This window comes from Notamacropus eugenii, chromosome 4 (assembly GCF_028372415.1).
Source record: "Notamacropus eugenii isolate mMacEug1 chromosome 4, mMacEug1.pri_v2, whole genome shotgun sequence".
Classification (NCBI taxonomy): domain Eukaryota; kingdom Metazoa; phylum Chordata; class Mammalia; order Diprotodontia; family Macropodidae; genus Notamacropus; species Notamacropus eugenii.
In genome coordinates this window covers 74,154,989-74,177,237 of record NC_092875.1, presented here as the reverse complement: position 1 = coordinate 74,177,237, position 22,249 = coordinate 74,154,989, and the positions used below count along the sequence as shown (strand labels likewise).

At 38.4% G+C, this 22,249-nt stretch overlaps 1 protein-coding gene across 20 annotated transcripts in view; it reads left to right on the top strand.

Annotated features, from left to right (window-relative positions):
* RANBP3 (RAN binding protein 3) overlaps positions 1 to 22,249 on the top strand; it is a 94,160-nt gene that overhangs the window by 54,972 nt on the left and 16,939 nt on the right. For 17 of the 20 annotated variants that reach the window (XM_072601967.1, XM_072601964.1, XM_072601961.1 and 14 more), the window contains 6 exons: positions 4,883 to 5,002; positions 6,597 to 6,700; positions 17,570 to 17,648; positions 20,431 to 20,533; positions 21,450 to 21,574; positions 21,933 to 22,053. In XM_072601967.1, the coding sequence (XP_072458068.1) occupies positions 4,883 to 5,002; positions 6,597 to 6,700; positions 17,570 to 17,648; positions 20,431 to 20,533; positions 21,450 to 21,574; positions 21,933 to 22,053 (652 nt within the window). The remainder of the gene's footprint in view (positions 1 to 4,882; positions 5,003 to 6,596; positions 6,701 to 17,569; positions 17,649 to 20,430; positions 20,534 to 21,449; positions 21,575 to 21,932; positions 22,054 to 22,249) is intronic. The other 3 variants (XM_072601965.1, XM_072601958.1, XM_072601949.1) reach the window with 1 other exon arrangement.

Here is a 22,249-nt window from a genome sequence, read left to right as displayed (position 1 = left end):
TAAATCTGCCTTTCTGAAAATCCAGAGAGCTACTTACTCTGCAAAATAAATTTTATCCCATTTCAGTAATTAGAGAAAGTGATCCTGGTTTCCCTAAGTGTTTTTGTTCTGTAGGCTCAGCATCCTCAGTTCCTCCAACTACTTCTAATCGGGCTTACTTTTCTGTCTCCTCCCCTTCCTGGCCTTCTTCCTCTATATGCATTCCATCTTGTTGGTGTCTTTCCTATTTGTGTGACTTGGAGAATCGGATGTAGTATTCCAGAAGCTGTCTAACCCAGGCAGAGGACAGCAGACCTTTGTCTCCCTTATTCTGGATGTGGAAGTGACTCTTGTAATACACCCCAAAACGACTTTGATCTTCCTTTGCTGCCATCACTCTGTTGGTTTACACTGGGCTTTGTATACCACTCAAATCTCTAGATCCTTTTTCACTAACTGCTTACTAGTACAGCCCCCTTGTCCTATACTTGGGAACTTCATTTTTTTTTAACCTGAATGTAAAATTATGCATCTCTCCTTCCCTTTCCCTACCAAAAAAACCCCCAATTCAGTAATCTTCTGAGAATAAAGGATTACAATCTTCCCTTTTGTTATGATGGGCTTTGTTTTTTTTATTTCTCACCAAAACAAAGTCAGATGATTTAAATCACTTCTAAAATAAATTGCCGTTAGTGGGACTTTGGAGCTTGTCAAATATTTTTATAAGGACCTATATTAGAAGATTACCCATGTATAAAACCTTCATTTCCTTCTGTTCCATTTTTGAAACTATAGTGATATCTAAGGCCTGTACCCCATGCTTGTTATTTAAATAAGTATCACAGATATCACTAACACCTATTTTAAAACTTAAGTATTAACTATTTCCTGCCATGTGTCCTGAAAATCAGTACTTTCAGAACACACTTGGTTGAATTGCTAGAATCATTCTCACAACTTGTTGCTTCTTAGAAATCTTGACAGTTATATTAAATAATAGTAAATTATCTTAGAATTGATAGAGATCTTAAGGGTCATCCCTATCTAATCCCTTCTGTATCCTTTCTCATATGACACAGCTACTTTGTGGATATTGCTGGTGACAGAGAGACCATCTCACCAGCCAGTCTGTTCTGCTGAATAGCTTGATTTGGTAGGGAGTTCATTATATTCAGCCAAATTCTGCCTCCTTTCTGCCAATTTATACTTGTTCTTTAACCTTGAACTGTAGAGAAAAAATCTCTACATGACTGCCTTAAAGTATTTGAAGATCACTATCTTGACTGCCTTAGTTTTCTTTTCATTATGCTAAATACTCCTAGGTTTTTAATATTTTCTTATTTGAGATAGCTTATAAATCCCTAATCTTATTCTTATGTACTTCCTCACTTCCCTCTTTCTTTCCCCTCCCCCAAATTTCCATTTAGGGGGTCCCTCTTTCAGTCTCTCCAGGCTTTTCTCCAGCCCATTCCCACCCCAAACTTTTCCCCTCTTTTATATCCCCCTCATATCATACTCCCTTTCATGTCTGCCCAACCCCATCTTCCTGCTCCAGTACTCCCTCATGTAGAATGTAATATTCAGAATTGTGCACAGTCTTACATGTGCTTGGTGTGACCAAGGTACCCTGGGATCATGCTATCCCATGAGTCCCCTGGCTCCTTTGTGTGGAGCCACTCTGATGTGTGCTGGTACCTCATGGATAAGGTGACCATTTCAGCACAGAGGACAAGCTAAGAGCTTGATACTATAATTCCCAAAGCAAACATTATAGATTCAGATTAAAAAAATAGCTATTTCTTATGGTGAACAGTGTTATCATTAGGTAAAGCTGACATATCAAGTTGAATGTATGCCAGACACTGGGTTTAGTTAACAGTCACATTGGCTGATGTCTATATTCCATGTTGTTACTAATTTGACTCTGTGAACCTAGGCAGTTCGTTTTTTCACGTTATGCTGCCGAGTCTTGGTCTTTAAAATGGAGAGTACAACACTTTTCATGATTATGTTGATGCGCATTGACAGTCCACGTACTTTATTTGTGTGGATTTCATAGAATTTAGAGCTGGAAGGGATATTAGTGGTCAATCTAATCTTCTCTAACGTCCTTCTCCCTCCCATTTTATAGAGGAAGATTGAGTCCCATAGAGAAGGACTTAAGTAGTAAGTGAGAAGAGAGCCTCTCACTTCCTACCTTGTTCTCTCTCCTCTATCACACCTCTACCTCTGTACTTGCAGTGTAGCAAAAGGTGGCAGGAAATGTTAAATGGAATAAATCCAACAAATGTTATTCTTCACTAGATTTGAAAACTTTTTTTAATAGTTTTATTTATTTATTTTTAGATTTCGACATTCATTTCCACAAAATTTTGAGTTCCAGTTTTTCTCCCCATCTCTCCCCTCTCCCCACCCCATAACACCATGCATTCGGATTACCCCTTCCCTCAATGTGCCCTCCCTTCTATCACACCCTACCCTTCCCTTATCCCCATCTCTTTTCTTGAAGGGCAAGATAGATTTCTATATTTCTAGTTACCCAGTTATATGTAATGACAATTCTCAACATTCGTTTCTAATACTTTGAATTCTAACTTCTCTCCCTTCCTCCCTCCCCACCCATCCCCACTGAGAAGGCAAGCAATTCAATACAGTTCTTTAGGATATATGGTATTTCATCTTTATCTACCCTTTCTTATCTTCATTTCTTCTTCATACCCTTCTGTAAATTTGGAGCTCTCTCCCCAAAGTGCTGGGGGCTTTTCTTTGGACTTTTTAATATTCTGATACAGTGTGTAAAGTGATCATTTGCTACCCCTTCTATTGCATGACTGACTCATATTTTTTGTGCCATGGCTTGTTCACAAATCATTACTATTGATAGATTGAAGCCTGTTCACCTTTACCTCTGGTGTCTTTTGAGTCACTTGCAGTCTCGATTTTTCTGAGACCATAATCTATGATTTCTAGTTATATAACATCACATGATTAATTTTGACTTTAAGAGGAAGAGTTTTCCTTCAGGTAGTAATTCAGAATCATGAAAACAGGGTAGTTTCCCAAGTGAAGTTGAGCCTTTTCTTCTTTTCTAAACCAGTTCAACATATGACTATAGCTTTGTCCAGTATCTGTGTATTATTGATTGAGGGACTAAAAAATTCTTCCCATCCGGTTGCATGGCCTGCTCTTCACCCATGTGGTTTTCCTTGTGGGTTGCTTTGCCAAATGTATGTATGACTGTGGAGCTCATTGGAAAGGCCCCAGTAGTGCTCTGAAGTTCCATGAATTTGGTACATCATCATTCACAAACAGAAACACCTGGAGGACCTTGCTATTCGCAGTGAACTCCTCACAAAGGGCTGCTGCCTGTGTTCAGACTAACAAAAGCCAATAGGCAGCACTGTACTAATGTGATAAATATTTAAATATTGTACCTGGGTAAAATCTGTTTTCCTTTTTCTGTACTTAGGTGAAGGACTGGTGTATATAATTTTTCTTCCATCAGAAGTCCTTTTCATTAAATTCTAAAAAGTAACCAGAAAGTTTAATTTACTACCAACATAGGTGATACAGTGCTAAGACTTTGGGCCCAAATACTTCTGGTTTTGCTACTGACTCGAGCAGCAGTGTGGTGTTTGGCAAAGAATTGGTTGGCAGGTAGCACTTCTCTTTCCACTATATTTTGTTGGCCTCTGCATTGTTGCCACTAATGTGTGTTTGTATACACACATGCACACACACAGACACACACATGCATGCCCGTAAGGTAGGGAGAGTGGTCTTAATGCTCCTAGGCTGGGGCTCTGCAGAACATAGTAGGTAACCACTAAGGCTGAGAATGAGAAAAACAGAATAATGTTGGTGTATAGAGATCACAGTGTGGCAGGCAGCCTGACGCCGAGCATTTCAGGTCCATAGCCACATGTTCATGTTAAGATGGGAATCTCATAGTTGCAGTCTGGCATCTCCTTCTTAAATTTGCAGTTTCTGAGTCAACCATTCCCATGATTTAAATCCAATATATCTAAGTCTGCTTACAAGCTTGCATCTTATTTCAAGTAAGTATTTCTTATTTGTCCTAAGTAACTCAGCAGTAAGGTCAAGACTACAGCAATCTCTTTCCTGCTATTCCAGTTAGTGGAGCAACTGAGATAGAATTTCATAGGTTGCAGGGATCTCATAGAGACCATTTGGTTCAACTCCTGTACCTGACAGGAATTCTGCCTCCCACCCCCCTTTGAGAAATATCATCTAGCCTGTACTTCCACCCTCCAGTGAGGGGGACTCATTGCCTACCAAAACAATCTGTTCTACTCTCGGGCAAGCTCTGATTATTGAATTTTTCCTTATGTTAAACCTAAATCTGCTTCTCTACAACTTCCACCCAGCATTCTTAGTTCTGCCTTTTGAAGCCAAGCAAAACATTACAGAGTTTCAGAATACTTAGAGAGCTATTATAGCCCTCGTATCTTTTCTTCATGTTAAACCATCTCAGTTCATTAGGCCCTTTGGTATTTATGAGCTCCCATCTCCTAACCTCTGTTGATTCACTTCCTCTGAAAGTTCTCCAGTTCATCCAGGTCCTTCCTAAAATGTGGTACCTGTAATTAAACACTCCAGACCAGGGCAGACAAGTACAGCAGAAGTAGACTTGTCCTTGCTCTGGACACCGTGGCTCTTGGTGACTCTGAAATCCTGTTAACTTTCTTTGGGTCCTATGGCATGCAAGGGACTCGCAGAACTCCTCCCCGCATTGGGATGCTGCTTCAGGAACCTTTGGAGATGGGCTGTGACCACAATTGCCCCACATGCCTGCATGATGAGAAAAAGTGTAGCTTAAATGAGATGGTGTGAAATTGTGTGATTTCGTTTGTCTCTGCTAAATGTCACTTCCTTTTTTTAGGAGAAAGAGACCCAGAAAAATGAGTCTAGCAATACTTCCAAGGATGAGACCTGTGAGAGAAAAAAGCAAATTGCACAGCAAGCATTTGTATTTGGGCAAAACTTGAGGGACAGAGTTAAGGTATCTAATCAGAGCAATGGCACTTGGCATGAAGCACTGAACTAATGAAATTATTCATCTGCTCAAAAATTCAACAACAGGGGAGATAATTGTTAACCAAGAAATTTTTTTTAAGCCCCATCTTTTCATTTAGGTTGTCATGGGAATCATATTACTCACAGTCCATTCCTTTGCTTATATCTTCCTGTTTGGGTGCTAAGATCTGAGTTCTGGGAACAGACTTTGTTCTTCAAGTTGGGTCTCTATTTGTTCCGCAGTGTGTTTTGTTAAGCCTGAGGGGCACTAAACCTTACTTTCAGCCTCTTTGAGGCCACCTGACTCAGTGTCCTCTAGGAGACCAAGGCTAAAGTGAAGATAGCGATTTTGGAATACTTTCTCCTATTAAACTTGGCACAAACTTTGTTTTTATTATCATGGCCACCTTTTTCTGTAAAATGGGGTAGGTGGGGGTAGGTGTTGGAAAGATGAGTCTTGGGGTATCCAGGTAGGCCACTGCACCATTGGCTTTTAAAGAAGGAAGGAGAAATAGTAACATTGCTTCCTTTTCACTAAAACAGACAAAGGAATTCCCTTCCTAAGGTTTTATTTACTGTAGTTGAGCATTCTAGCTGTAGGGGAGATTGTGAGATGACAAAAGTACATTGTAGACAACGTGAGAACATTATATTCCTTCCCCCATTAGTGGAAAAGTGGATTCCATGGATTTGCTGACAATTTGTGGACCAAACAAGCATTTTTTTTTTCAAAAGTATTTTTCTTGAAAGGAGGCAAAAATAGCAGTGGTGGCAGGTTAGATGTATGAAGAAGGGCACCATTTGTTATCACCTTCATCATATTCCATCTGTGACTTTAAAAGTACATGTATTTGTTGCTATGACTTCAAACCAAGGTAATTGATTGCTTTTGGACTGTTCTTGGCACAGAGAGAGATGAGCTTGGGGGCAAGGTGTTAGCACATCCTACTTGTGATGATGGTACAAGTATTGTTTGGATTAATGGATTGAATTCTGAATTGAAAATGGGAAGAAAGCTTTGAACCTGTTTTTTCCACTGTCCCCTGAACATTTGAGGGGGAGCCCTAGTTTCACCATTAATTCAGGAAGGTTGTAAGGTTGCATTGGGAGTAAAAAAGAAACAAAAAACTGAACATGGATGATGTATTTTTTAGTTCCCTGAAGATAAATATTGTCAATCGAGGTCACTGCTGTTATCCCATTTTTATTGATGTGAAAGCTGGAAATGAAAATCCAGATCCCAGTTTAATTGTAACTTTTTTACAAGCTCAGATTTTTGGAGGTTTTATACCTCCCATACTTTTTCACATCTTTTTATTTAAGGGGAAAAGATATATAGAATGGAAATGATAAAGTCTACCTTTCCCTAGTCCTTACCCCCATGACTTAAATTAAGAGACTCACTTCCCAGGGTTTGTATAGTATAATGGTAATTGTGGGCCAAAGAATATTTGGATTTATTCCCCCTGGGTTTTGTGTGTTTATTTTTTGAGAGAGAGAGAGAGAGAATAGGCTAACTTTGGTGTTCTGGGGGCTACATAATTCACTCAGCCTGAAACTTGTACTTTTTTGTTTCTCAGCTAGGACATGAAAATGCCGAAACAACTGACCTACAGAATACAGGGCATCCAAGCTCTGAAACGCCATCTGCAACAAACTATTTCCTACAGTACATCAGCTCCAGGTGAGCAGCTGATGTATCTGCTGATGTTCTTATACCTGGGGATAAGCTGTGTTTCACTAATAGTGATTAGCAAAATTTTGAAAGTGGGGGAATGATGTTAACTATAGATACCTCTCTATAGCAGGATGTAGTGCACTGAACTCAGGTCAGGAGACTCTGCAACCAACTCTTGCCCCAGAGCAAGTCTGTTCATCTCTCTTGGTTGCACCTTCTCGTCTGTGACATGAGGTTGTACTACTGGTCAGTCTTCAAGGATCTCAGTGATTGTGATCTTCAGTGATGCTCTGTAACCAGTACTTGGCTAGAAAGGCAGGGTGGGGCTTCTGGTTTTTTTAACTTGGGTGCTGTTGTGATCAAGGTGACTGCTATAATTCAGTTAAGTCAACAAAGATTTGTTATATACCTGCTAGGTATTTACACTGTGCTACACTATACTACCCTAGCCAAAGCGATACAGAGACAAAGTTGAAAAAACAGTCCCTTCCATTAAGGAATTTATTTTCTCCTGGGGGATACAGCATGTAAATAAATAAGTGAATAGTAGAGAGCAATAATATTGAGGTTGGGGTACAGTAAAGAAAGGCTGTGATATCATAACCATGGCAAGTCATTTAACTGCTCCGGGCCTCAGTCTTCCTCATGTGTAAAATCAGGGGAGTGGACTAGATGGCATCTAAGATTTCTTCTAGCTGATTCCATAATCCTGTGATCACTGTGGAGCTTCCTTCTTCAAGTGCTCTACAGAAACTAGGGCCACTAAACCATTCGTAGACTTAGAAAACCACATATTAACATCATCTGTGTTTTATTTGTTAGTTTCACAGCTTGGAAGCCATTACTCCCTCCCGAACTCTCTCATATTATTTCATCTCTACTTCCCTTATGCACTGGCACACTTGAATTGAGTTAGTTTGGAGTTCATGTCTTTTATTTCCCCTCATAGACTGTGATCTTCTGGAGCAGTTTGATAGATATACTTCCTAATCATTTTATATTGGCCAATTTAGGGATCACAGGAAATTATAAAATCACCCTGTTTTTTCCTAGATAAACTCTGAATACAAAGACTCACAGAACTTTAAAACTTTTGGGGCCTTTAGAGATCATCTAGTCCAGGGCTTCTTTTAAGAAGTTTACTTTTTCCATTCCTGACCCTTTCAGTGCTTCGTAAACTGTGGTTTTTGATAATTTAGGAATCACTGATAGTCCAGTTTCCTCATTTTATAGAGATAGATAAGGAAATAGGTTGAAGGGATTGTTCAAGTACAACACAGATAGTAGTGGAAATGGGACTAGTCCTAAGTCTTATTCTTTGTTTTCCAAGCACCTGGAGTAAAATCTTGTACAGAGTGGTAGGTACTTGATGAATACTTTAATCAGTTAATAAATTTATTTTGAATATATAATACATAGTGCTTTACAGAGGCCTTTGGACAAAAGCAACTTAAAATTTGGGAAACAATTTTATGTACTTTTCTGAAAGAAACCTCTTGAAAGCTTTGAGGCAAAGGCTATGGTCTCTCCAATCATTATAAATGGGGAACTTGATTAGAAATCTCTACAATACTGCTTCATGTCTTCTTCAGTTAGATAAGTTTTCGTCTCTCCTTCGCCACTGGCTTCTTGCCTATGAGTGCCCTTGGATCTTTTCTCTCTGTTACTCCTAAGTTTGTTGAAAACATTGACTGTTCCTCTGCCTGTACTTCACCACCTAGTCTTTCCTCAACTCGTTGCAATCTGGCTTCTGCCAGCACTACTGTGCTGAGACTGCTTTGATCTAATCACCAAATCTAGTGAGCTTTTATCAGTTTTTTTTTTTGATTCCTACAATTTGTGATACCTCTCTTTCTGGGTAGTACTCTTATCTTCCTTCTGCTTCAGGGATACCACTCTCGTGGTTTTTCTGTATCTTGAATCATTCCTATTCCCATTGCTGCGTTGATATCCTCTTTTCTACCTCTTGATAAAGGGTCTTCCCCGTAGATGTCTTCAGCCTTCGCCTCTTGTCTCTGTACTCCTTCTCCCATCATGTACTCTATCCAAAGTGACCTTAACTGTTGCTTCTGCATTTTAAAATTCCTATTTTCAATCCTGTGTCATTTTCATTCATTCCCACGTCTTCAAGTACCACCTCTATATAAACTCCCAAATCCTGTGTCTCAGGTGCCAGTCTCACTTTGGAAGTTCAAGCCTCAAGCCTCCAGCTACCCGCCTCCAACTAGAGTTGTCCAGAATTGGCTTGTCAGCTTTCTCCCTGGGCCTTCCCTGCTTCTTCCCCTTCTGAGCCCCCAAGTCCCATCCCATACTGTACTGCTGTTGCACTGTCTGTTTTGGGCATAAATCTGAACTTGTTACTTCTCATTCAAAGACAGATGGAACTTTAGAAATTTCCTAGTCTGGTGGTGTCAGACTCACAATAGAAATGAACTTGGAAAACCATAAATTAACAGTATTATTTTTTAAATTGTTATTTATTTCATTAAACATTTCCCAATTGTATTTTAATCTGATTCTGTACTCTGGAGTTTTATAGCTTCAAGGAAGACACAGATTTGACACCTCTTTAAGTCCTTCTCCTTAATTGCTGGGAAAAGTGGGTCCTAGAGAAATGAAGTCATTTACCCAACGTATCCAGGTATTAAGTGGCAGATCCAAGATTTGAACCCACGTCTTTTAATTTAAGATGGCCTTTACTCTATTGCTTCATTACCACTGGTTCTATCTATGGGGGGACTAGAGGATGCAGTGTCATCAGGTGGAATGATTACTGGAGCTGGAGTCAGAGGACCTGGTCCAAATGACTTTACCTCTGTGGGTCTCAGTTTCTTCATTTTTAAAATGAGGAGTTCGGATGAAGATGCCTTCTAAAAGTTCCTTTTCACTTCCACATCTATGTTCTGTGACACATACGTGAAAGCTGTTATGTGAACTCTAAGAGGAGAAAAATTTGTACTGCCAGTTCAGTGAGAGCTCTGACTTTTACACATCTAAAACCCTACTATAGCACTTCAGTATGGGTTGGAGATGAACCTAGACTTTTGAAGGAGTATGCCATTTAAACACAAGCTTCAATAGATCACTCCAGATGGAAATGAAATCAAGAAAGAGCCAGGGACAACTGGTCCAGAGCTAGGTACAGGGAGATGTTAATCACTAATACGATGATGACTCATGAAGACTGTGTACTGATTTCTGAAGGGGTTTTGAGCCATATCCATCCATCATCTCTATTTTGAACTCCAGACCTCACATTATTTTCTTGCTGGACATATCCAACTGGATATCCTATAAGCATCTCACGTTCAATGTGTCAAAAGTAGAGCTTGTTATCTCTACCACAAAATCCTAAGTTTTTCATATTTCTTTTAAGGACAGTACCATCCTTCAAATCACTGAAGTTCACTTATACTGAGTTATTCTGGATTTCTTTACTCTTACTCAATTTTCATATCCAAGGAGTTGCCAAGTCTTGTTAATTCCACCTCCATAATATCTCTCACATCTATCCCTTGTTCACTCACATAACAACCACCCTAGTTAAAAACCATCATCTTCTGCCTCCTGATCATTCTCCATGCTTCTAGTCTCTGCCTTCTAATCCATCACTTACAGCCCCCAAATTGGTATTCTTAAAGCACAGCTCTGACCATGACACTCCCCTGCTTAAGAAGATTTTATGGGTCCTTCTTGACTCTGGCGAAAAATCGAAACTCTTAAGCTTAGCATTTAAAGCCTTCCACCTTTCTTTCCAGTCTCATTTCATATTATTCCTGCTTCTGTACTCTTATTCTGAAACAAACTCTCCTTTCTAGTCACTATCCATAGCATCCCATCTTCCATCTCTACACACACTGTGCCTGGAATGTTTTTCCTCCTTACCCCCACTTTTTTGGGGATCCCCAGTTCCCTTTCAGCTTCCACAGCCACCTGTAAGAAACCTTTCTTCATTCCTACACAGCTTTGGTTCCTTACCCCCCATTATTTCAAATTTGTTCTTTATACACAGATTTATCTGTGTATATGTTGTATTCTCTAAATAGAATGATAGTTCTTTGGAGATAGAGGTTTTTTTGTCTTTAGGATAGGTGGTATAGTACTTAGATAGGTGATCTCAGAAGCAGGAAGAACTGAATTCCAGTTCTCCCTCTGACACTGATTTTATCACCCTGGGCAGGTTACTTAACTTGTCTTGGCCTCAGGTTCTTCATCTCTAAAATGAGGGTAGGAACTTCCAGTGCCAGGATGGCAGAGTGAGGAAGGAACCCTCTGAAGCCCTCCCAAATTCACCTCCAAACAACTAGAAAACCATTCCATAATTGATCTAGAAACAGGGAAACAGCTTACCAACCTGGCAAGAAAGGGGTGGGAAGGGATTGAGGTCTAAGAGCAGCAGCTAACATCCAGCTTCACAGCAGGGGTCCTACAGCAAGGCTTTAGCCCCTTAAGCAAGTGAGCAGTTTGTGAAGCACAGCAAGGCCCCACCCATGTAACCCCACCTCCTACTGCAAGCCACCAGAGAGAGACCTTGACCCCATTGCCAAGCAGTAGCCAAACCCCTCCTAGGACCTGCCAACAGTGAGACTCTGCCCCTGGAGCCTCCCCTCGGAAAGACCCTTTCATAGCAACCCAGCAGCAGGGCCCCCCTCTGGAGTAAACCAGCCACAAGATCCTCCTCCAGGGCCAGCTTCCAGATTGACTGTTAACAGTGGCAACGCAGCAGCAGAGCCTACCCTGGAGTAGGCCAGGAACTAGGGAGGCTGCACGCCCCCAGTAACATACAGAAAGGGCAACCTGCTCTTCAGTGAAAGACAGCAGTAAGAACCAGAGCCCCAGCACAGAAAACTAACTCCCTTAAAAAACACCAAGTCACCAAAAAAACCCCAGAAAAATGAGCAAAACAATAGCAACAAGAACCTCTTGACTATAGAAGTTTATATGGCGACAGGGAGGATGAGGATCGAGGCGTAGACTTAGAAGAGGATGATTGTGTCAGTGACTGTTTGTGAAGCCTCAGAGAAAAATGTAATTTTGTCTCAAGCTCCCAAAAAAATTCCTGAAAGAGTTTAACAAGGATTTTTGAAAAGCAAATTAGAGGAGTAGAAGAAAAAAATGGGAAAAGAAATGAGAGTAATGCAAGAGAATCATGAAAAAAGAGTCAACAGCATAGGGAAAGATAAATAAAAGTAGCTCCCTAAAAAATAGAATTGGTTAAAAGGAAAAGGAAGTAAAAAAAAAAGATTACTAAAGATAATAATTCCTTAAAAATTAGAATTGAGCAAGTAGAAGCTAATGACTCCATGAGACATCAAGATACAGTAAAACAAAATCAGAAAGAAAATGTGAAATTTCTCATTGGAAAAATAACCGATCTAGAAAGATCCAGGAGAGACAATTTGAAAATTATTGGACTACTTGAAAGCCATGATTTTAAAAAACCAAAAAAATAACCTGGACATCTTTCAGAAATTATCAAAGAAAATTGTCCTGATATATTAGAACCAGAGGGCAAAATAGAAACTATAAGAATGCACTGATCACCTCCTGAAAGAGATCCCAGAATGAAATCTCCCAGGAACGTCATAGCTAAACTCTAAAGCTTATAGATCAAAGAGAAAGTACTCCAAAGCAGCCATAAAGAGGTCAGATATCGTGGAGCTATGGTCAGGATTACACAGGATTTGACAGCTTCCACATTAAAAAAGTGGAGAGCTTGGAATATGACATACTGGAAGGCACAAAAGTTAAGATTACAACCAAGAGTCACCACTTAGCAAAACTGATTATCTTTCAGGGGGTGGGGAGGGGAAGAATGTATATATAATGAAATAGAGAACTTTAAAGCATTCCTAATTAAAAGACCAGAGCTAAAAAAAAAACTGACCTCCAAAATGGTAAAAATGAAAGAGAAAATGTAAGAAATACAATAAGGTTAAACTGTTTATATTTCTGTATGGCAAGTATTATATAATATTTGTAACTTTTAGGAACTTTATTACTATATGAGCAGTTAGAAGGAATATTTATAGGCTGAGGGTGTAAGGTGACTTTGATGGGATGAAGCCCAAAAAACCAAAATGAAGGGTCAAGAAAGAAAAATTGCACTGGAAAAAGGAAGGGGGGAGATTGAATGGGGTAAATTATCTCACTTAGTGTTATGAAAGATAAAATGGAAAGGAAGATGGGGGGAGGTAATGGGCAAAGTTTAATTTAATTTAATTTAAATTGATTCAAAGAGGGAGTAACATACATATTCAGTTGGATACAGAATTCTATCTTACATTTTAAAGAAGTAAATCAGGATAGGGATAATAGAAGTGAGAGGGAGGACTGATAAAAGGGAGAGTAGATTGGAGAAGGCAATGATCAAAAATAAAACACTTGTGAGGAGGAAAAGGATAGAGTAAAAGAGAGGGGGACATAAATAAGGGGAAGATAGCTTGGAGGGAAATACACAATGGGGTGAACTCATCCATAAAATGGAAGCAGATAGCAAGAATGAGTTAAAAACCAGAATCCTACAATATGTTGTTTACAAGACACATTGAAGCAGAGAGATACAGGGTAAAGGTAAGGGGGCTGGAGCAGAATTTTTTATGCTTCAGCTGAAGCAAAGAAAGCAGAGGTAGCAATCATGATCTCAGACAAGGTAAAAGCAAAAATAGATATTATTAAAAGAGATAAGAAAACTCTTATTTTGCTGAACAATACCCTAGACAATGAAATCATATCAATATTAAACATGTGCACCAAATATTATAGCATCTAAAGTTTTGAAGAAATTGAATGAGTTACAGGAAGAAATAAATAATAATAAAACTGTACTAATGGGGCACCTCAACTTTCCCCTCGTAGAACTAGATAAATCTAGCCAAAAAATAAGAAAGAAGTTAAGAAAGTGAATAAAATTCTGGAAAAGTTAGATATGATAGATCTCTGGAGAAAACTGGATGGAAATACAAAGGAATACACATTTTTCTTAGCAAGGAATACACATTTTTTTTAGCAGTAGGCATCTACACAAGAAATTGGCCATGTAGCAAATGCATCCTTTTCAGATCATAATGTAATAAAAGTGACATTCAATAATGGATAATGGAGAGAGATTTTGATTTAATTGGAAATTAAATGATCCAATCCTAAGAAATAAATGGATCAAAGAACAAATTGTAGCAACAATTGATAATTTCATTAAGAAAAATGACAACAGTGAAACAACATGCCAAAATTTATGGAATGTGACCAAATTGGTATGTAAGGGAAAATGTATATCTCTAATTGCTTCCCTTGGTAAAACAAGAGAAAAAGCAGAAAAATGAATTGGGCATGCAACTAAAAAAAAAACTAGAAAAAGGACAAATCAAAAATCCCCAGTTAAACACCAAATTGGAAATCCTGAAAATCAAAGGAAAAAATCAATAAAGTAAGAAAGTAAGTAAACTGCTGAAAATAAGAAAACCATTGAGCTAATAAAACTAGAAGCTGGTTTTGGAGGGGGCGCTCGGGGACACCAGTAAAAAAGGTAAAACATTGGTTAATTTGATTTTGAAAAGGAAAAAAGAAAACCACATTACTAGTATCAAAAATGAAAGGGGTGAATTTACCACCATTGAAGAGCAAATTAAGACAATTGTTAGGAGTTATTTTGCCCAATTATATTAAATTTGACAAAATAAAATGGCAGAATATCTCCAAAAATATAAATTGCCCAAATTGGCAGAAGAAATAAAATATCCCATTCATTGAAAAAGTCATCAGTGAACTTCCTAAGAAAAAAAATTTCCAGGACCAGATGAATTTACAAGTGAATTCTACCAGACATTGAAAGAATTCTTAATCCTAATGCTATGTAAGCTATTTGGAAAAAAAAAAATAGAGTCCTACCAAATTCCTTTTATGACACAAATATGCTACTGATACCTAAACCAGGAAGAGCCAAAACTGAAAAAGAAAATTAAATCAATTTCCCTAATGAATATTGATGTAAAAAAAATTGAAATACTAGCAAAGAGATTACAGCAATAAATCATAAAGATCAAAAACTATGACAAGGTGGGATTTATACCAGGAATTCAGGGCTGCTTCAGTATTAGGAAAACTCTCTGCATAATTGACCATATCAATAACAAAACCATCAGAAACAATACAATTATCTCAGTAGATGCAGAAAAAGCCTTTGACAAAATACAACACCCATTCCTGTTAAAAACACTAGACAGCATAGAAATAAATGGAGCATTTCTTAACATAAGTAATATTTATCTATAACCACAGCAAGCATTATCTGTAATGGAGATAAGACTAGCCTTCCTAATAATGGTCAGGGATGAGGATGCCCGTTGTAGCATTATAAGTGTTAGGTGTAGGAGTAAGAGAAAAAAGATGAAAGGAATTAAAATAGGCAATGAGGAATCAAAACTATCATTCTTTGCATATGATATGATGGTATATGTAGAAAATCCCACAGAGTCAACTAAAAAACTACCTGAAATTATGAACAATTTTAGCAAAGTTGGAGGAAGCAAAGTAAACCCACATAAATCATCAGCATTTTTATGTTACCAGCAAAGTCCAGCAGCAAGAGATAGAGAAATTCCATTTAAAACTGTAGACAATATAAAATACTTATAATCCTTCCAAGATTGCCTTCCGAGACAAACCCAGGAACTGCATGAGCACAACTTTAAAACACTTTTCACACAAAGTCAGGTCTAAACGATATAAATAAACCATTTCTGCAATATTAATTGCCCATTGGTAGGCTGAGCCAATATAATAAAAATTACAATTCTAGCTAATATGTTCAGTGTCATACCAAACTTTTATTTTACAGAGTTAGAAAAAATAATATTCTTCTGAACAAAAGCTCAAGGATATCAAGGGAATCAGTGGGAAAAAAAATGTGCAAGATGGTAGTCTAGCCATAGCAGATCTCAAATTGTATTATAAAGTGATAATTATCAAAACAATCTGGCATTCGCTATGGCTAATAAATAGAATGGAGGATCATTGGAAAAGGTCAGGTACAAATTATAGTAAATGATCATTGTAATCTTGTATACAATAAGCTCAAAGATCCATGCTTTTGAAACAGAAGCTCACTATTTGACAGAAACTGCTGGGAAAACTAGAAAACAGTGTGGCAGAAACTAGGCACAGATCAACATCTCACACCATATACCAAAATAAGGTAAAATGGACACATGATTTACATATAAAGGGTGAAACCAAAAGTAAATTAAGTAACTATGGAATAGATTTTCTGTCAGATTTATAGGTAAGGGAAGAATTTAAGTCCGAACAAGATGGAGAATATTACAAAATATAAAATAGATAATTTTAATTATATAAAAAAGGTTTTTGCATAAATAAAACCATTGTAACCAAAATAATAAGGAAAGCAGAAAACTTGGGTGGGGGGATTTTCTACAGCTGTCTCTGATAAGGGCCTCATTTCTCAAATATATATTTGAGTGAGTCAAATTTACAAAAATATAAGTCATATCCCAATTTGTAAATGATCAAAGGATAAAAAAAGGGAGTTTTCAGACAAAGAAAACCATAATATGAAAATATGCTCTGAATTGCTGTTGATCAGAAACATGCAAATTAGAACAACTCTTAAGGTAACACCTATCAGATGAGCTAACGTGACAAAAAAAGAAAATACTGAATGTTGGAGGGGATATGGGAAAACTAGGTCACTAATACAGTGTTGGTGGGACTGTGAACTGATCCACTGCTAGGTCTTTATCTCAAAGTTATCCAAAAAAAGAGAAAAGGACCTATTGGTACAAAAATGTTGATAGCAGCTGTTTTTGTAGTGGCTGGATTTGGAAATCAAAGGGAATGGCTAAACAAACCATTGTATATGATTGTGATGGAATATTATGTGCTATGGAAATTTATAAATGGGATGATTTCAGAAAAACCTAGAAAGACATACATGAGCTGATGCAGAGGGAAGTGAATAGAACCAGGAGAACATTGGACATAGTAACCGCAGTACTGTTTGATAAAGAATAGTGGATGACTTAGCTATTCTCAGCACTACCATGATCTAAGACAATCCGAAAGGATTAATGATGAAGCATACTATCCGCCTCCAGAGAAAGAATTGATGTTGTTTGAGTACGCACTGAATCAGGCCATTTTTCACTTTTATTTTTTTATTTTATTCGTCATCTTGTACAAAATTAGTAATATGCAAATGTTTTATGTAATTTGCACGTGTATAAACCTGTATTTTATTGCTTTCTGTCTCAGAGGAGGGAGAGAGAGAATTTAGAACTCAAAACTTTAAATAAAATTTTAAAAAAAGAATAACATGAGGGTAATCCTAGCACCTATGTCATAGGGTTCTCTAAAGTGTTAAATATTAGGTATTGTTGTTAGAATCCCTAGTAGAGTGCTTTGTTCAGAGTGCTTTTCCCGAAGTAAGTACACTGTAAATGCTTGCTGAGACGAAATGAGAACTAGGATCTTCCTGAATATGTGCCCAGAGCCAGGACAGAAGGTGTTGCTGTAGTTTGTAGGCTCCAAGGCCAGTAAGTGGCATGCGGGTGGGGGGCTGCATGGCATAGGGGAAAGGACACTGGAACTGGGTTTGCATCGTACTTCTCACAGTATGCTAACCTTTCTAAACCTGTGTTCTCTATCTGTAAAATGGGAATAATAATGCATCTTATACCTGCTTTACAAGATTGTTCATAAGAACCAATGAGACATTTTGTGGGATGCACCTTGTAAGCACGAAGCAGGATAGTAATGTGAGCCTCCATGTGTGTACTCTTTCATGTTCACATGTTCTTTGAGGATGCATCAGATTAGTATGGTATTTCATTTAGCCTTATTAATTGCCTTTCTCTTCAGTTTAGAGAACTCAACAAATAATGCTGATGCCTCCAGCAACAAGTTTGTGTTTGGACAGAACATGAGTGAAAGGGTGTTGGTGAGTTACTTCTTTCTCTTCTTCCTTGTTGCAGTCCCCCGACACCCCTCTAGGTTTAGTTATCATCTCTAAGCATATGACTCTAAGCCACCCCTCCTCCCTCTTTTCCCACTGAACCTGACCTTGATAAAATTTAGACAAAGATTTTATTTTTTCTGACTCATATCTGATGCTACTGCACCATTCATTACTATAAAGTTGGGCATGGTATAGTGGACAGAATGCTGGACTTGGGAACGTGAATTCAAGTCCCGTTTCTGACATTTGCTTGAATGTATGACCTTGAGCAAATACCCTTGCCATCTCAGCTTGCCACTTATTGGTACTTCACTTTTGGGAAGGTTAGCTTCCTCTCTCCCATCCCCCCGAAAATGGAGATAGTAATACTAGCATTCTCTAAAACCTTAAAGAACTGTTATTACAGTTCTTTTTCTGAGAAAAGCAGGAACAACAAGAGAAGCTTTTTTTGATAGAGAGAAAATTATTCTTTTAAGAGTTTTCCTGCATTTGGAATTGCAGACATGGTATTAATGGGGTACAGTGGCATAGTAGAATGATCATTGTATGAAACAGCATGACCACTCTTGTGTCTTTGGGAAAATCTTTTCTTCAACCTAAGTCTTGTTTTCTTTTCCTATAAAATTAGTAAATTATACTAAATGAACTGTAAGGTCCTTCCTAGCCCTAATACTTCATGGTGCTCTGATGCTTTAAGCATCTCATTAGATCAAATATATAAAGTTTCAGTTATTAAAAGGAAAATCTTAACTCTCATAGTAAGGCAGGGGAATAGAAAGTAAGGTTTAAAAAAATGGCCTCTAAAGTTTAAGTAGTTGGAGCCTTGTGACTTCAGAACATGGGAATTCTCATTGTTAGTATATATACCCTGAGCTACAAGTGAACAGCCATCATTTTTTAGCATCCTTCTCAGTCAGCTTATCAGTCTCTGGTCACTGGGCATTGGTTTGAGAGCTCTTTGTTTCTCCGGGGTAATGATTGTCATTAAAGAAATCAAGAAAGAACTGGTGAATGGAATGGCTGAGCCCAGGCAAGAGTAATATCTGGAAAACAGGAGAACAACCAAAAGATTGGAAAAAGGGAAGCCCAGTTGTCAAAGAGAAGGAAAAAGTTTGGAAAGTTTAGTCTCCCAAACATGACTTCATTTCCAGAGCAGTTCATTAAAGGGACAGTTGATGAATGTCTAGAAAAGGAGGCAGTGGTCACAAAGAAGGCACATGGCTTTATCAAGAATCAGGTCAACCTTATTTCTTTTTTTTTGTCAGGGATATTAAGCTAGTAGATAAGAGGAATACTGTAAGGAGTAGTTTTTCTCCATTTTAACAGAAGACACTTGCTGAAGTCTCTCCCACCATTCTTGTGGAAAAGTTAGTTGTGGGCTAGGTTAATATAAGAGTAGAGTTTGGGATAGGTAAGAAATTGGAAAACAGTGTCAGGGTCCAAAAAAATCTGGACAAGATAAAATGTTATGTTGAATCAAGTAACATGAAATTCATTTGCTATAAATGTAAAATCTTAGACTTGAGTTAAAAAAAATTTCATAAATACAGAATGGGGAAGCATGATTAAAATTTTAAATTGTCTGAAAAAAATTGTCTAAAAAGTCTGAAATTACAGTGGACTGCAAGCTACAATACATCTACAATATGATGTTGCTGCCAAAAAAAAAATCTGTAATGATGCTGACTTGCTTTAACAGCCTTTAAGCATAAAGAGGAAATAGTTTTATCTGTATTCTGCCCTCATCAGACCTCATGTGGTAGTCTTGTGTCAGTGCTAGAAGCCACACATTAAGAAATAGATCGATAAGTTGGAGTGCATATAGAAAAAGTCAGAATTCTAAGTGGCCTTGAACTCATAAGAGAATTGGCTGGAGTAGAAAAGAGTCAGAAGTGAGGTGTGGTCGACTGTGTTCCAGTACTGAATGTATTGTCATCTGGTGGAAAATAAAATGAGATTTGTTCTATTTGACTTTGGAGGGCAGAATTAGGAGCAGTGGGTAGAAGTTGCAAAGAGGCAAAGTTAGGCTTAATGTCTGGGAAAATTTTCTAACACTTACTTTTCCAGCAATCACATGGGATACCTGGAGGTTATAGTTTTCCCTCACGGGAGATCTTCAAGCAGAGGTTGGATAAACAAACAGTCATTGGATTTGTCATAATGGGTATTGTTTTCAGGTATTAGTTCAACTAGATTGCTGTTGAGGTCCCTTCCAACTGTCAGATTCTGTGATTCTGTAACAAGACCTTAAATTTGATTAAATTCAGTTGCTTGGAAAGTCTGTAACACTATTTAGCATGTATTAAAGATAGTAAATAACTTACCTGTATTTCCTTCCACCAGAATCAGTCTCTTAAGAGTTTTAGCACTGTTAACTGATAAGGATATTTTGCATTAAACCCAAGGAGTTTAGAAAAAAAGTAAAGGAAAGACCAGAACAGTGACAGTAGGATAGTTTCCTTTCCTATCCTGCTTAAATTAAAGTGCCTAACCTTCTGGTCTAAAAGGAAATTCCTATTAGGAAATCTAATGTGCAGCTTCTGGGATGGGATGAACATGGACAGGTCTAATACCAGGGATGCCAGTCCATACAGCATCAGGTTTCTCCAGTTTAGCCGAACAGTGGCAGATATTCCAACCCTTTGTGAAAGAAGTAAGAAGCAAGAGGAGATTAGATTTGTAGATCATGAGTGGCTATCATCCTCACCCTACACGCTTTCTTCCTTACAATGATGTCATCTCATGTGTCACTTATGCCCTGCAGAGTCCACCAAAATCTAGTGAATCTAGTATAGATACCAACAAGGACAACACTGCTGCTGAATCTGGCTCAGAATCCTCCTCTCTAGAAGCTACCCCTGAGAAAGGTAAACCATGCACATCCTACGTGAAAGCATTTAGAGATTGGCTGAATTTAAAATTACTGAAGGTGTCATAATGATACAGGCCAAAAAGTAGACCTACAGTTTGTTCAAAAGGCCCAGACGCTTGAGCCTTTAGGGGTAGAAGTTGTGAAATTTGCAAAATATGTGGTACCATTTCTGAAAATGACAAGTCTGCTCTCATGACCTTTGTTGGGCAATAAATCTCATTTGTACTGCATTCAAAGTGAGTTAGTCATCCATGTAACCTGAAGGGTGAGTCCCATGCCTGGCCACATAACTGATATCTAGTGAAAATTAGCAATGAAGTGGAGTTTCAGCTCTTCTTTATCTGAAGAATTATTTTTCACTCTACACTCAGTTAAAGAAGTTTTGTGCGTTTATTGAGATCTCTTCTACTGCTGCTTGTTAGCCTTCTGACCTTAGGTCATTTTGTGATCTCTGGACCTCAGTTTCTTTCTCTGTAAAATTAAAACATTTAAATAGATAATCTCTACACTCTCAGTTTTTTAACCTAGTACTTATCTCCCACCTAACAGTGGGAGCTCCAGTTTCCAAATACAGTGGCCATTATTAGTGCAATCTATCAGAAATAGTGGATACGTCTCCTTATTGATTTGATGGTTAATAAAACTTTTCAGGGATGCACTTTGTAGAGATGTGTGTTTCTTAGGAGGGATATGTTATGTCAAAATATGAGAGTTGTTTTTTAAAAGAAATAAGTGTTTCTTGTAGCACCTTAATTTCAAATCTCTTTCGTGAGGTCTAGTTCTCTCTTCCTCTGGCCATTTTGCCACACATTAGATCTGGGCCCAGATGATCAGGCTGATTCTCTTTTGTTTGTGTTTTCGTGATGGATAAATGGTCCCCTTTCCAAACAAACGTGGAAAATGTTGTTTAGCTAATAATGTTTCAGAGTCACTGGCAGAGTCAGCAGCCGCCTACACCAAGGCCACAGCCAAGAAGTGTTTACTAGAAAAGGTGGAAGTGATCACCGGGGAAGAGGCAGAGAGCAATGTGTTACAGGTAAGGTGGGGACTGGGCCGGAAGTCAGCGTGTCCCATTTGGGGCTGGAAACAGGGACAGCTGCCCAAAGTGTACTGGGTGAGCTTTTTCTTTTTTTGTGATAAGTGGCAGTCTCAGGAACTATTTTGGCCATGTGGCATGCTTTTTGTAATTTGGCTACACTCCTGGAGGGAAATATCTTCCAGGCCCTGGCCCAAGAGCTCTCAGGTTCTCTCAGATATTAGAAGAAAAGGCTTGCCTGATCCCTCTGAGACCCTGTGACTAAATATTGGTCAGGAATCCCCAAGGATTCTCCAACATGATTTGGAAAACTATCTCTGCCACCTTAAGTGAACAAGAGTGTTTCTCTGTGTTACAGATCCAGTGTAAATTGTTTGTATTTGACAAAACATCCCAGTCTTGGGTGGAAAGAGGCAGAGGACTACTCAGACTTAATGACATGGCATCAACAGATGATGGAACGTTACAGTCCCGACTAGGTAAGGAATGCTCAGAAGCAAGCCCAAGCTCCTCTCCTATTCACCTCCTCAGTATCCTGAGTGTCATACCTGCTCCTTAGCCCCCACCTCCTCAGGACAAATAATGGGTCTGTGTAGTCTCCAACTTTCTCTAACCCCCTTTCTAGCCTCTGGATGGACATTGTTTCTGCAGGTAGAAAACCAAACAGCTTCCCTG